Source organism: Antrostomus carolinensis, unplaced genomic scaffold (assembly GCF_000700745.2).
Source record: "Antrostomus carolinensis isolate BGI_N321 unplaced genomic scaffold, ASM70074v2 scaffold534, whole genome shotgun sequence".
In the NCBI taxonomy this organism is placed as follows: Eukaryota; Metazoa; Chordata; class Aves; order Caprimulgiformes; family Caprimulgidae; genus Antrostomus; species Antrostomus carolinensis.
Window position 1 is genome coordinate 134,525 of NW_010311194.1, and position 15,561 is coordinate 150,085.

Consider the following 15,561-nt stretch of genomic DNA (forward strand, 5'->3'; position numbering starts at 1 on the left):
TGTCTAGTTAGCTGTCTCATCCCGATTTCCGCCTCCAGCCTTCTAATGGAGAGATTTTAAATGACCAGCAAGTTATATTTCATATATACAGCCTGGATTCACGCACTAGATCCATAAAAAATAACGGCATGAATCATGTCACTGACCCTCAGCTTCTGTAGCGCCTGGATGCAGGTAGAGAGCCTGCATGCTCCTGAGAGGAATCAACTCCTGTGCCTCCAAAGCCAGCATTAAACTGGACACAATATCTTCTTGACTTCAAGAGCACAAAAATACAGCAAAGTGTGGTGCACAGGCAACATCCCTACACAGAGAGCTGTAAAATAAAAGAATCAGCCTTCCAAGTCTCCCTTGTTTTGTAGTTTTGTTTCTTTTCTCTTGTGGCTTTGCTGTGCTCCACTTTTCACTTCTTTAACTTGAGTCAATTCTTTCCCTCAAGCTAATTCGGTATGAACAGTCATCCTCCTGCAACTCCAAAAAAATTTTCTTTTTTTCAAATGCCCTTTGTCCCTTTTTCATGTAGGCCAACTGGCTTTCAAATGTCAAGAAACTGTCAGTGCCAACCTATTCCAGAAGAGGACACTCCAAAAAATTCTTAGTGATCATGACCAGGGAATTTTTCAAATAATTCCTTTCCTGGACAAATATTAAATATTATCTTGAAAATAATAAAACAAGCCAGTTCTTAAAAAAAAAAAAAAACACCCAAAAAAACCCCCAACAACAACAACAAAAAAACCCACCTCGTTTTCCTTTTACCTACCTGCTTCACCCACAAACACTTCCACTGGCGTGCTGGTAGGGCTCTCACCAATTACATTATACGCTGTCATTAGTACTTCATATCTCTTATACTTCTTCAACTCTGAAAAAGTAAAATAGTACATTATATGTAATTATTTTTACTGTATTACAAGTATTTTTTAGACCCTATTGCCTCTTTAACACCAGACTTTTCTGATGTGAAATAAAGCATTAAACAGTACAATTCCTTCCTTAATTCACATGTCACAGCAGGATTTGCATAACTATGAAAGATCTTTGCAATGAAATGGCAGCATTTTCCAGTGTTTCCTCATAGTGTTGCTCCAGTAAGATGAATCATTCCTGATGGGTAACTAGCTAGAGGAACATCTCTAGGTGATTCTTTATTACAGAAAAAGGCAGGACTTTGCTTTGCATGTTCAACACATGGGCACCTTTTGATCTCTACCGGTTGGAAAGAACATGGCTTCAAGCCTTTGCCTAATCCTAGGGATGTTCATCCAGGGAGTCATTTAGCAACTGCCCTGCTCAAGAACATCACTGCTGAAGCAGGGTGCAGAAGATCTGCAGTTGGGAATCTGCAGTCCCATTCGAAGTCCACCATGGGTATCTTTCTCCTTCAAAGTGACCACAGCCTGAACATCAATCACAAAGAGAAAGGAAAATTTGAAGTCTGGATTCCATTTGGCCAACAGGAAACCAATTTCTCTGCTGACGTATAGAAGCTACTCTGACAGATGAGGTAGGAGAACGAGAGCAGTACGAAAAAATTCTAGAAAAACCCAATTGCATGAGGATAATTAGTAGATGTAAATGAGGATGGAGTAGACTCATGTCAACGCCATTAGGGGAGGCAGTGCCTGAGCAGTTTCATTTCCCATTTTGCATTTTCAGAATGAAAGAATCGATCCTAACAGAAATATTTATCATCTAAAATACTTAACAGTGAAATTAGAGTAAGAGAGTGATCAATAATATAAATTGCTGTATTTCAATGAGTGCTGAATTGATTAAGACATGCATGGCCAGGGGTCCAAATTTCTCCCTTTGTCAATAATTTTCTCTGCCACCTATGAATCACAAAGTAAGTACCCTTAACTCTGTAGCTGACAACATGCCACGGGTTTGGTAAGGTTTACTAAGCCTAATCATACAGGTTCATCTAATTTCAGTTTCACAGAAATGTTTACAAGTGTTGTGCTCCTGTATCTGACTCGGAGTCCAGCATCATTCCCTGGTCTCAGGCATAGTGTAAATGATATCCAATACATCACTAACTTTTTCATGTGATACCACTAAACCCAGATGGACTGCAAAATGTGTAGCAAGAAAATCAGCAATATTGATGCTAAGTTTGTAAACAAACAAAAAAATAGTAAGATATATAGAATACAGTACTGAGTAGCTTGTACAGGGAAACGTTAATTGCTGCCATGAAAAGGCACAAGGGAGATTTTAGTGTTTACTGGATGTGGAAGAAAATGGAACACACGAGAGTTCATGCATGCAAGTTGCAGTGGGGATAGGACTTCATCTTTTTTTTTTTTTTTTTTTTTTTTTTTTTTAGCCCATCACAATCTGTGACTCAAAAGCCTGGGGCAAAACCTATCTAGTGAACCATCATCACCACAAAGCAACTTGCCTTTTAACTCTGTCGAATGCTATTTTATTCATTTCCAATTGAAAACACCTCTGGAGATGCACATAAATTCATTGGGCCCTCTCTAAACTGGCCTCCTACTCCACGGAATGCCTGAGCATTGCAATGCTTGAATCATAGGACTAATGATGTGATACAGCTAAACTCAGATGGACTGCAAAATATGTAGCAAGCGAATCAAAATTCATTTAGCATCAGCAATACTGGGTTGTTACAGTCAATAATGTTTTACCTTCCCAGCAGCCACATTTTTACAACAGCTACCTACTTGCATCATCAATATCTCTTGATGAAGGGAAAGCAAAGGCTTAAAGAAAAAGAAACTCGAGAAAGCAGAATCATTAATGTGTGTTGATTTCTGCTAGATCCACTGAGGAGAACCATAGGAGTTTGCCTATAGTGTATTTTGAACCATTACAAAGAGTCTCATCTAAAGGCAATGTGAACTTACGTGTTAATTCATATGTCGTTAATGCAGAGCTGCTGTTCACTGTCTTGAAGCTGCTTTGGGCTATTCAGGGTAAGCAAAGCAGAAAGCTTGTTACAGTGCAAGGAAATAGTTATTGCAAATGATGTACAGCAGAGACAGAGGCAAATGATGCAGCACACACATACACAGTTTGAGCTTTAGGACTATACCTTGAAGGGCAATAAAAATCACATCACTCTCTGGTAACACATCAAAAGCATCTCACTCACACGGGGCTGTTTCATTTCCTCCTCAAACAGAGGATCTCACAAGTATACAACACAGAAATGTTCTGACTCCTAGACTAAATAGAACAAATGAGTTAAAAGGAAACAATTTCTAGGGGGGAAACTCTCTACACTGTATTACATTCTTCTTTCTCCACATGTAAAACATGCAAAATTCAAAACCTGAAGAGCTGCAGGGTAACGACCTGGAACACGGGCCACAAAGAGCAAATGCTTACAATAGGACAGGACCCTTTTCTTTAGATGTGTGTTAGATTTCCCACAGTTTCCCTTATAGAATTCAATATTCCTGCTATGAGCAAATTGTAATAATAAGCTAAGCTGTGCAAAACCATAGGTCAGTGAGGAACAGAGGTGTACCAAGGTAAAAATTGTCATATTATGAGGAGAAAGAAGAAAATTTCTCTTAAAACACACTTGTGTATACCCCTTTCTCTTTCTCTTGACAACCTGGAGAGCTACAGCACATTTTTTTCCTACTATACAGCTATTAGGAAGGGCCAGCCAAGAAGAGGGAAGAGAGGAAACTGGAAGGTTTTAGGGGCTCCCTGGCTTCTAAGGCTAGAGAGCATCCAAAGTCATTATTTCTTGATAATATACATAGTGACTCATTCAGCTTTTGTCTAGGAAAAACCCTTATGCACACCTATACAAGCTTTACATCTCTATCCTGGTTAAAACTCTGAGAAGTCTTATTCAGCACTGACCATACAAGTGAGGTCATTGTTAGGTGCTTACTTTATATTTAAAGCATCCACCTTTTTGACATCCTCACAAAAATCACTCTTGCTTTTGTAGAAACCACTTTTATAGGTTCAGGGAAACATGGAAGATGACATAAGATATTAAAATAGTCTCACTCAACTCTATTGTGCTGCTCTTAGAGTGGATATTATCTTATTCTGAATATTTCACTGACATCAAACAGGACAAAAGCTGGTCCCTCCGTGAGCACATCTCATTGCTGGACCATAGTTGTCAGGCTACTGAGTGATCACATCTTTGCCTCCTATCATCTTATTCTGCCCATTCTTCCCTCTGATTTCCTTTCTAGTCTTTGTCAAAAAGCTTTTCCATTTTTCTATTATTCCTCTCCCTCTCCACCTTCTTTCCATATGAGCCAAAACCTCCAGTGACTAACATGGCAACCATGCACCTTAAAATTCTTGCTCATTTTTGCTATTTTCTTCTGAAATAGGGACAGGTGTTTTGAAATTGTAAAAATTCTATTTAAAATTTCTCCTCAGCTGTTTTCTTATACTGCAGAAAGACAAACAAAATGTCAGTTATAAAAATTATTAAAAACAACAAAAAACCAAAAAGGGTCCCAGTTGAGGAAAATAAAATCCCTCGCTTTTTTGTATGATGGTGGAACAAAGTATACCAAAGGGTAATCATGAAATAGAGGCAGCAGAAAGCAGGAAATCAGAGGATACATGGAGGGCAGAACATCCATTCAAACTTGCTGGCATAGATTAGAGAGCACCATCACAAGTGATGCTCATCAGAGTTATTAGCATTTTTCAGCATCTTCACCCTCACTGTGTAAAAACTAAATTATCCCCAGCACTCTTACACACAGTTGTGTGTTATTTCCATGGGGCAAGAGGGCATATAGTGTCTGGTATAATAACAGATTACCATCCTGAGATATTACGGGGTCCAAACCACAGGCTTACGTGTGAGCTCTGCTCTTAAAGCTGAAGGATTCTGGATGGTTTTGGATTCTGTTCCCGATGCAGTGTCATGATCCAGCTCCCGATAGTAGATCCGGTATCCCAACAGCAAGCCATTTAGACTCTCAGCTTTGGGTGGCTGAAAAACATTCACATTAAGAACAGGCTTGTTAAGATGTGGATTGCAACAACCATCCGTCAACACGGGCAGTGGCTGACATCGGTCCTGTGCGAGGGGACACAGTGCTCTCTGGTGAATATAGTCATTAATAATAGACAGGGTTAAAGGTTGTGTAAGGTGAAAAACAGAGGTTAAAGGCAACTTTGATGATTTCACTCAGCCGTGGCAATTACAAAAGGCTCTTTAGTTAAAACTGACACCTGATGCACTACACCAAGAGCTAAGCCCCTTTCATTCTTGGTCCACAGAAACTTGTGTGTGATAAAGAATATAAACGAACATGTCCCTGGAAATGCATGTTGCTGGCTACCAACTGTGGAACAGTAAACCATTATTTCACTACTTCTGAGATGAAAAGAAATAAATTATTTTGACAAAGTCAGAATTTCTTTAATGGCTATTTTCCTTGGGGACTCTTCACAGAGTATTCTTCATTTGGCATTATTTTACTAAAAGACTGATGAGAAAATAACAAAGAATTGTTGCATTGTGGTTTTAATTAGGAAGATGAAAATAGGTCTAATAGCCTCAGAGAGGCATTTAGAGAGGAGTTACAGTATGATGGACTCTGGTGTGTTGCACAGGTCCAGTCCCACAGGGAAACCCAGGTCTCCTCTGTAACAGCTTGGAGCAGCATGGTATTTATGACCATTGGGCTGACTCAGATAAGAGGTTTTTCTTCTTCTGTAACATGCTGGAAGATGCCCAAAGACACAGCACTTCAGCAAGGATTTTTTAGCAGCCCCTCACATCTTCCTTCAGATGCAGATATGCAGCCAATACACTGACAAGGAGATTTTTGTCTGAAAGGCTTGCTTAAATAGAGACAAGCAAAAGGATTCTTCATGTTCAGAGAAAAAAAAAATTACTTTCAGGAGCCTAATACAGGCTAAGAAGTGCAAAGAAGAAAAGATGCCCTGAGCCATTTATCTTCTAAAGATTCTTGTACTGAAATTTAAGGGGCTGAAAGTATAAATGAAAAGGATTTTAATGATGATCTCGCCTTTAATCCAGAAAGATCCCTAGCAGTCTTGAGAACTTTACTAAGGAAAACCTTCTGTCCATTGTTGAAAAATTAACTGCTGGTGTGAAACACTGTCGCAACAGAAGGTAATGCCACATGTAATTTTAATGAAGAAAGTAAGAATATTTTTACAGGAAAGGAGCAAGATATTGGGTAATAACCTAAAATTCTGCTTTCAGAAATGACAAGAATTTCCCATTACTTCATTATGGTGGCAAGAGAAGAGATAGGGCTGTCCTGTCTCAGTGCTTTGGATGAGGGCTGAAGGAATTAAGCAGAAAGACTGCAGTTTATGGAAACCAAAACAGAAAATTATGTGAACCAGAGTATAAGAAATCTTCACAGCTACTAGGAAAAGGTGCAGAAACTGCTCCTGCAAGAAGCTTGCTTCTTTTGCAGTTGTCCTGCCCAGAGTCTGCCGAAAACAACCCAAATAGTCCCAAGATCTTGCTTGCACTTGCTCTGCATGGTTGTAGAACCTCATTCATCTTTATGTTTCATGCTCTTTGTTGTGCTCCATCCTTTAGAGAAGCTCTGACCACCTTTCACTGTTACTTTGCATTTTCATTACAGAATGATCTAGGAACAAAAGATTGTGCTGGACCTTTTGAATCATCAAGAGCAAGCCCTCAGATCTGTAGAAAACAACTGCTTCAAGTCCTTTTCACAAACAGAGCAAGCTCCACCAGAAAATAAGCTGATTTTTCTGCTTCCCAGTATTCCTGTTGGAAAGCTGTTCCAAACCATATTACTCAGGTAGTTAGGAACCTTCATTTAATTTCTATTCTAAATAATTCATAGCTAGTTTATAACCATTTGTTCCTGTGCTAACATTGCCTTTTGGGTTAAATTGTTCTTCTCCCCATGGGGTGTTTACTCCCATGATGTATTTTAAAAAGGGCAATCATATTCCCTCTCAGACTCCACTTTACAAGGCAAATAAATCAACCTTTTGTACAACAGCCTTTCCTAGTCTCAGACTGAGCCCCTTGTTCAAGGGACTGAGCAAATAGACCAAACAAAGCTACAGCCTTCTCCAGGGCTGCCTGATGATGTGATCACTCACAGCCCAGCTGAAATGTTCTCCTCTACAAGGTGGAGGAGATGAGATATGGTTTACTGGCAATTACTAGTGTATCTATCACAATCTTTTTTCTTCTTTTCCAATCTCTTGACTCTCTTTTTTTGTTTTCTACATTATACTGAAGCTGCTGGAGCTCTGATGATGCTCTAGCAGAGAAGGACTCCACATCATGGCAGTGTCCTTGCCAGTCTCTGTCACACAAAGCACAAGGACTGCCTTCTCCAGAGACAAGGTAAACGGAGGCACTGTCCCACCAAGACACATCAAAGGAGAGAGGCTGCAAAAAAAACCCCACAGCCTGTCCAGCATGAAAATAAACTTTGTATAATGAAAAAAAAATCACTGTGAACATTAAATGGACTTGTATTTTAATTAATTATTACCTGAAGCTGAGAAAGAGACTGTTACTCCTTGCTCTGCCATGTAGCTGCCTAACAGATAAAGCTTAAGTCCTCATTGTGGTACAACATTGATGGGTTGATAGCAAGCATTGTTTTCTTATGCTTTCATGTGATTCTCCATTTTTTCCTTCCTTTAAATTTAGGACAGAAAAGCTCAGAAAATAAATAGCTTGAAAACTGCCTTTCTCCTTGCCATGGAAATGATGATTCCTTCCTGAAAAGGGTACTCTGCTAAAAGGTCAGGTTTTCCCCTTCCTATCTGTCTTTCATGGACAAAACTCTGCTTTTGATGTAATGGATTATTTAGGATTTTGTAGGAAGGCCTGGGGGATCTGCTGAAATAGGTAAAATGATTATGAGTGGCAGCTCGTAATGTTGTACAGAAGTAAGAGAAACATTTTTGTGCTGTTTAAAAAAAAAAAAAAAGAGTAAAATGTAAGTCTGAATAATTGTTATCTCTAAGGTAAAAGCAGCATAGTGCATGATCCTGATGTTAACTGTAACATCCTCCAGAACATTTGAAGTAACCTTGCATTATTGATACAACAGACCTCAATGGAAATGACTTATTTTCTTCCTACTTTAAATTTAAAAATAATGGACTGATTGGACCAAGCAGCTGAAAGCACAGATAGTGCATCTAGAGTTTGTTCTGTGAATTATTAACACAGCTCAAAGTTAAAAATTTAGCTTTGCTTGGAAATCTACTCCCCCATTTAGCTTGACTGCTGTTTTCAGTTTATATTGTTTCTTAGACACTGCTGTGAAACTTCCTCTTAATTGGAGGCTATTGTGGGACTTGAAGATTTTTGTTTATTTGAAAAATATAGTACGGCTGAATTACCAGGACCTATTAATACACATGTAGTAATGACACATAATCGCCCACAAGTCCCTTGAGATGGCTCTGGCACAACAACCCCATTTCATTTTCATGAAATAAAAAGCATCTAATTACCTAAATAACCACCTATTTCACATTAACTACACACCAATAATCAGTCAATTGGGGGAATGTTTATTTCTGCAGTACATCATGCCTCACATCCTCTTTGTCCTCACTTTGTATCCCTTTTTTCCTTCACTGTGGGCTTTATTTGTAGGTGGGGCAGTAGATTTACATCTCCCCATAATTCCTTTGGTAAAACCATTCAACATGTCTTCTATTTGTTCAACATGCTGTAAGCAATGATGTTGCTTAGTATTATTCAGCGTGAACTTGGGCCAGCAACCCAGTAGTACAGCCAGGCATATTTTTAAAGTGCTGCTACACAGCAATAAACAGACCCTCATACATATATTTTTTTCCAAAAATGAAAGGAGCCCCATCTGTACTGTAAAGGCATATGTACATTTTTCACTATAATGCAATCTGTCCAAAGTTATCCTTACTATGTGTGTGGGACACTCAGGCAGGAGCAGGGTGGGCAGAAGCTTTCCAGGATAGGTTATGGATAACATGCAGTACCCCACTGGGTTCCCTCTATTAATGCTCACTCTGCAAAAAGCAGCCTCAGGCACTGGGTCACAAAATGTTCCAGCATCTCCCAGGAGGCCAGTATTGAAAGATAAAGGAAGGCAGAGGAAATGCCTATATAAAATGCAGACTTGGCATGAATACTTTCACATCCAACTCAGAGATATTACAGAGAGCTCAAACTTCTTTTCTTTTCTCTGACAGAATCTCAATTTTTAGCCCTCAAAGAGCCAAAAGGGCATGTGGAGTTCCTCAAAGGTATGAACAGGATCTCAGGCAGTAGCATACTCTTCTGATTATTTCAGCAGCTGAAGGAGGCCGTACGCAGTGTGAACGAAAGCGAGCTTTTGATTACCTGATCTTTACCAGTGCCAAACTCTGCTGAATGTTTTCCATGTAAAGATGCACCTCTATTGATATCAATGAAAGGACAGGAGAACCTGTACAAGTAATGATCTTGGGCATCGCTACAGACACTCCTTTACCTCCCAAGCTTTCCCTCATGGGTCATAAAGCAAAAGTAACTGACAGAAATTTCCATCCATCATGAAAACATATGCCTAGATCAGGAAAATGAGGAAATAGCTGCAGTCCTTCAACTTTACTACTATACTTTTAGCTCAGGAAAACGTCCCTTGCAATGGATTGTTAAGGTCAACAAGTCAAAGCAACCAAAAAACTGTTCCAGAAACATCAAAATTTTTCATTTTACCTACCTGCCACTGCACGAGGACTGATGAAGTCGTGTGGGGAGTTACTAACACAGAACTGGGTGGTTCAGCTGGAACTAACAAGAAAAAAAGGTAATGAAAGCAGTTATAGCAACAGGGTGGAAAATGGGCAGCTTTTATTCACCAGATTCTCTTTCTTCACTGCTGAAGAAAATATTCTATCCCAGCTACTACATGGTGGGTCTCAAAAGCAATGTGGTGGATATGAGTTATTGCAACCCAGGCAGAAGCCAGGCACTTCTCACATATCTTTTGCTCTACCTGTGGCCTTGGCAACTTGAGCAGGAATAAGGGAAAAGTCAAGGGCATGAATCTGGAGTAGCTGCAGTGTGCCAGCTGCTCACAAACAACTGGATACACACCTGAAAGGAAGTTAAACCAGTTGCGTGTGTGCTGGAAACTGCTCTCAAATCTTCCATGATATTTTTGCCACAGCTGGGGCAAGACCACCTTGTTTTTAGGAGTCTGTGTCATGCACTCACAGATTATTTTAGTTAGGATAGCTTGATTTACCACGGGTTAACCCATTCCTGTGCCCATGGTCTATAACATTTCCACACACACAGGTTAGCAGCTGAAATGTGGAGAAGGGAAGGCTTATCAGGAGCTGTCAGCCCTCCACAGTGCAATGCTCTACTGGCAGCTTCAGGTTTGCTCAGCAGAATAAATGTTCAGTTTGTTAAGGAGGCGAGAAGCTTTCACAGTGTTTCCTCATATCGCGATGAGGTCAAGCACAGTTCCGGATTCACTGTAGCTAAATTCAAAGAGAATTGAAAATAAAATTTTAAATTCCAAACCAGTGTGTCAGTGCAGCCTCATTAGTACCAGTGACAGCCTGCACCAATACAGCATCGCTGCTCAGGAAGGTGGAGAGTCAGGATGTCTTTAAAAGGCTGCTAGGCACATTACTCAAATATTACATGGGTTCTTGTTTAGTTTAGGATATTCCTGAGCTCTGTCCTTTGCTTTTCCGATTTCAAGACTGCATTCTTTAAACATTCATTTGCAAAACTGTTTCCTATTTTTATATCTCAGTTTCATATTTAACTAGTCATTCCTTGTGCTGTATTAAATACTGGCTAATTCCTAGCACCATATACATATATATGTACCCCAGTATTACCCCATTTCCCAGGATAGGAGTAAAGACTGATGCTTTTTTACACTTTGCAGAGTTCCCTTCTCTATTCAAGATATCAGAGCTACTTCTGCATTCAGGCATTGACTTTATACAATCAAAGAATTAGAAGCTGATCTCTAAGGCTAAAAATAAAAGCCCTGTCAATGTCATTCACAGTGTATTAGCCCTGATCTGCTGGATTAAATGCTCATGTTTCCAGGAGCTTCATATTCTTACTTATACCTCAGCAATTTTGCCATATTGCAGACTGATGGGGATTGTGAGTGAAAACAATTGAAGAAACTTCTTCAAATGTACGCATGGTTCCACATTTATTTTTAATGATCTCTTGTAAATTATTCAATTTCTGCAAAGATAATGGTTAGTGCAGAGTTTGGAAGCCAATCAAACAGAGTTTAATTCCGTTTTGAGACTCCTGAAAGTATGATTCATTATCAGAGGGCACAGCAGGACACTTACGGCTGCCTGTTATTAATCCAGCCACATCTCATTACTACCTGTATCAATCTCCTACGAACAAAACCACACTGGATGTTGAATTTCCACTCCACTGTCCCAGTGGAGAACACACTGCAGCGGGTTCAGCAAACCTAGAAGCACTTGGGGAGCACCCATCCCACACTGATGCTCTCCACGTGCCTCTCCTCCCCTCACTTACCATCCTGCAGAGTCGTGACTGCTTCGGTCTCTGTGCTGAAGTCACTGTCTCCGATATCATTGGTTGCTTTCACTCGCAGTTTGTAGGAGGTGAATGGGTTCAAACTGTGGAATGTAAAAAAAATAAGGCTGAGGGATGAAATTTCCCCATGTCATCGCAACTTGCCTCAGAACAAGCCTCTACAGAGAATCTGTCCACTAGCAACTAAAGACCTCGAGCAGTTTGTCTCTTCTCTACATTGCCTTGTCTCTGCAGCTTCCTCCAGCTTCCTCAGGACACGGAGCTGTTCACACCCTTCCTGCCATCAGCATCTCCTTGGATTTCCACTGTCCCGAGTTCCTGAAAGCGCATGTGGATTCATAGCTACATCGGGCTGCAGAAAACAGACATGAAGCTGCAGTTCATGGAGCAGCCTGCGACTGGGGCTTGTTGAAAAGGACAAGGTGTGCTATTATCCAAGTTTTGCACGGTTATACAAAACCCAGCTTTCACGATGCTTTGCCTGAGACAGCCTCAAAACAGACCTGTGGGTCAGCTCATCCCCAGAGCGTGGAAGGGGACGACAGGCAGAGAGGAGGCAGGTAGCATGCCCAGGGTCAGCCAGGGCACAGCAGGCACTGGAATTCAGAGCACCAGCCTTCTGACTAATCCTCTAGGCCATAGTGTTTGATCAGTGCCTTTTATTCCTCCTGAATTTCAAATTAATACTATTACCTGGATTATTTAATAAAGACAGTAACAACAGGTTCCCTGCAGCTCTTTTATCCATGCAGTGCTTTAAGATATGCAAAGAGTGATTTCCAGCTACCATAACCTCGGCAAAGGTTCCTCAGTCTTGGTTTGGCAAAGAGAAGGTGTGAGGGAAGCTGCCTTTCGAGTCACATGCAGAGGCTAGAAATGGCAGAGGATTTAGCTAATTAATTGGTAGTGTCTAGCCATCAGCTGGCAGATGTAACATTGACTACAAACCCAAGTAAAGTTACTTGTAAGGCATGATTAAACATCAAGGGATAATGCATTCTGATGGGCAGCACTCTCTCATCACACATAGACTACTCTTCCGGACTTTCACAGGAAAATGCTTTTAGCAAGGGGGAGAAGAAATCTTTTCAGTAGTTCCACCCTATTAGGACACTGTTACTTACCAACAGCAACTTGAATAATTGGAATAATCTTTCTTGATCTTTTGTTTTCAGTAATGCCAATGTCATCTCTAAATGACATAGGTGGTTTCCTTGATTGTACAGGTTTTGACTGGAAAGATACTGGGTATAGCACCTCCAAGGTCAGTAAATCAGGTCTATATTTGTACCTATAATTGTAAAGTTTTCTTTTTTCTGCACAGTTACATGAAAGGATAGCAACATATCTACATCTTCTGGCATGTGACTAGTGAGCTGCCATATACCATAGTCACCGATGTTTTATAATAGACCTGAAAAATCTGTGTCTGAATGCTTTAAATACTTGATTCTTCAAAAGCTCACGGCCTTTTAGAAACAATCTAATTTGTAGTAACCGGTCAATAGAGGAAATGGACAGCAAAACAAGTACCTTCTCATAGACATTCAATTACTTTTGCAGTTGTTACAAGGACTTTAATTACAACAGCATCACTGAGGATATAATGAAGCCCGAATAACAAAGTTTAAAAATTCTGATGCTATCTATAAACTTCAGCATGGAAAATACAGATAAAAACGCTTCTCATTTCATCTGGAAAAGCTTATATAGAGATAATTGCAATGCAGCATTGAGAGTGGATTTTGACATCAGTCACTACTGAAAGGATTTTTAACTAGTTGTATTTTACAGAGCATTGTGTAGCTACACATGGTTTAGCCTGAGTAGCGTTATCTACCGTGCTGAGCTTTCAGGAAAGGTTTTAAAAAGATGCATTGCAATCTAACTTTAATTAGATTTATGGCATGACCTTCAGCAAATCTTTCAACTGCTGTTCATAACATCACCTCTAAATTGGGAGCAGTGACCTCACTTAACCTCTCTCCCCCAAAATGACTGTGAAGCTGAGTGATGCTTGCTTTGGCTTCCTAACTGTTGGAAGTGAAAAGTATGGGAACGTCTATGCTAGCATGGGATCATATGGTACCTTTCAATAATGCAGGATGTTGCCTCGTGGCTGATGGAAGAGGAGTAGGTTTGCCACTCTCCATTCGGCAGTTCTCGCACTTGTACCGTAAAATATCGGATCGGTGAAGATCCATCACTTCCCGGGACCCACTTCAACAGCAGACTCCGTGATGACACATCACTCTGGGGCGTCATCAGCTGCCTGGGAGGTGCTGGTCGTTCTGCAATTAAACCATAATTTGGTACTGCTTTGAGAGGAAATTCAAGCAAACAAAAAATGTGACAGTCTGATCAGATTTTCATAGTGCTAATGCCACAGGAAACTGAACTGCTGGGTTTGCCCCATGAAGTACACAAGCCACCCCATTCCTTAAACTTCTACTGCAAAGAAGAGCAGTAAAACTGATTCTTATCTCCCTGCATAAAAGGTCACCATTGAACATATGCTTTCCTAGCAAAAGACCTCAAACCTGGGGGGTCTTGGCCTGGTAGGTTAAGGAAGAATCACTAGGACCAGCAGCCAAGCAAACTAAGGAAGTCTTTAATGATCAGCTGTGCTTCCAGCTGCAATTGCTCATTTAACAGAATTTGCCTGTAAACTTTTTTAACCTGTGCTTACTACTTGGTACCATGGGACTATGTTCTCTCTGTACTACATAGCATCTTCTTCCACCAGCTGCTCTCCAGTCAAGGCATGAAGAAGAGGAAGGAATGAGCTGGAACAGGCTGGTGTGTAGCAGTGTCCAAGCACACGATTTACATCCAATCCTTAATTCCTCCACTGGTTCTCTCTGGCAAGGAACTGGGAACCATCAGCAGCTCCTGCTGCTTCTTCCAAACCAGAAAGTTCAGAGCTGGGGCTTGGGTACCTGCTGCTGTTCACTTCCAGACCTCCCCAGTTCTTCCCTTCATACCCACTACCCTTGAACCTGCAAAGTCAAACCAGTCAGTGCCAATGCTGAGGGAGATCTCTCCAGAGTAATTAACTGTACACCTCTCAGATGAGGCAGGGAATGGTAATGCAGGGGTAAGCACACCAGTCCCCAACTGTTCCAATACAGATCTCCTTTCCCATCACTGTCCCTCTGCACTCCATCGATTTCAATAGAGAAACTCTATAGAGTGAGGAATAATTGTTTAATTGTTTATCATGAAAACTATTGATTCTGATTAAAATGTGTGGCATGTAATAAAGGAGAAATTGATTGGAGACACTGCAATGACTGGCTTTTGAGAAGCAATTCAATTTGATTTCATCAGCACTTGTTTCCATAAACACACCTCAGCCTGCCCAATTCCTCACAGCTCCGTACGGCGAGCACTTCCGTTCCCTGCCATCCCCCAACACCATTTCCTATACATTTTGTCATTTCTCTGCAGGATGCTCTGGCTGACATCAGTGCCCAAAGATTTGTAAGCTATTAACTGGAGGAAGCCCTTGGTGCCAGCAGCCTGTGAGCCAGAGTACAATGCAAAATGTCAACGCCTCACACTGACAGGCTGAGACAGGTATGCAGGGTTGTTCTATCAGAGGAAATGAGTGTCATGCAGTGATTTAATACCCTCTGCTGATAAGCTTTAACCAGCTTGCAGTTTTGGGCAGGTTAGATCTTTCAGTCTCCCATGATTTGGTTTCCTTTTGCTGCTGATGGGAGATCTTAAAATCTCCTGTAGTGCAAGATATACTTCCTGACTCCTTGTACAAAACCATTACTAGAAAGAGTTTATTTATGGTAGTTTAGCCCCAAGCAAATGCTAAGGTGAGCTGTAAAAAAAGGCCAGGCCATATGACTCAGTGGGCTGCTTTTAATTTCTTGTTACATTTACATTTTCTCAGTTCTGCCCTGATCATTGGGGTTCACTATTCTGAAGGGTATCGCACCACTATGTAGATTCCAAGCACTACAGAAGAGCTTCTGGAGAATACAGCTACAATACAACTTGGGATCCGTAAA

General features: G+C 40.7%; 1 protein-coding gene across 1 annotated transcript in view; it reads right to left on the bottom strand.

Annotated features, from left to right (window-relative positions):
• The window catches only part of LOC104523909 (protein sidekick-1), a gene marked incomplete at its 5' end in the record, with an annotated part of 288,170 nt that overhangs the window by 44,297 nt on the left and 228,312 nt on the right, over positions 1 to 15,561 (bottom strand). Inside the window, 6 exons of the mRNA XM_029084663.1 lie at positions 764 to 865; positions 2,877 to 2,936; positions 4,822 to 4,957; positions 9,702 to 9,772; positions 11,516 to 11,619; positions 13,626 to 13,827. Coding sequence (XP_028940496.1) covers positions 764 to 865; positions 2,877 to 2,936; positions 4,822 to 4,957; positions 9,702 to 9,772; positions 11,516 to 11,619; positions 13,626 to 13,827 — 675 coding nt within the window. The remainder of the gene's footprint in view (positions 1 to 763; positions 866 to 2,876; positions 2,937 to 4,821; positions 4,958 to 9,701; positions 9,773 to 11,515; positions 11,620 to 13,625; positions 13,828 to 15,561) is intronic.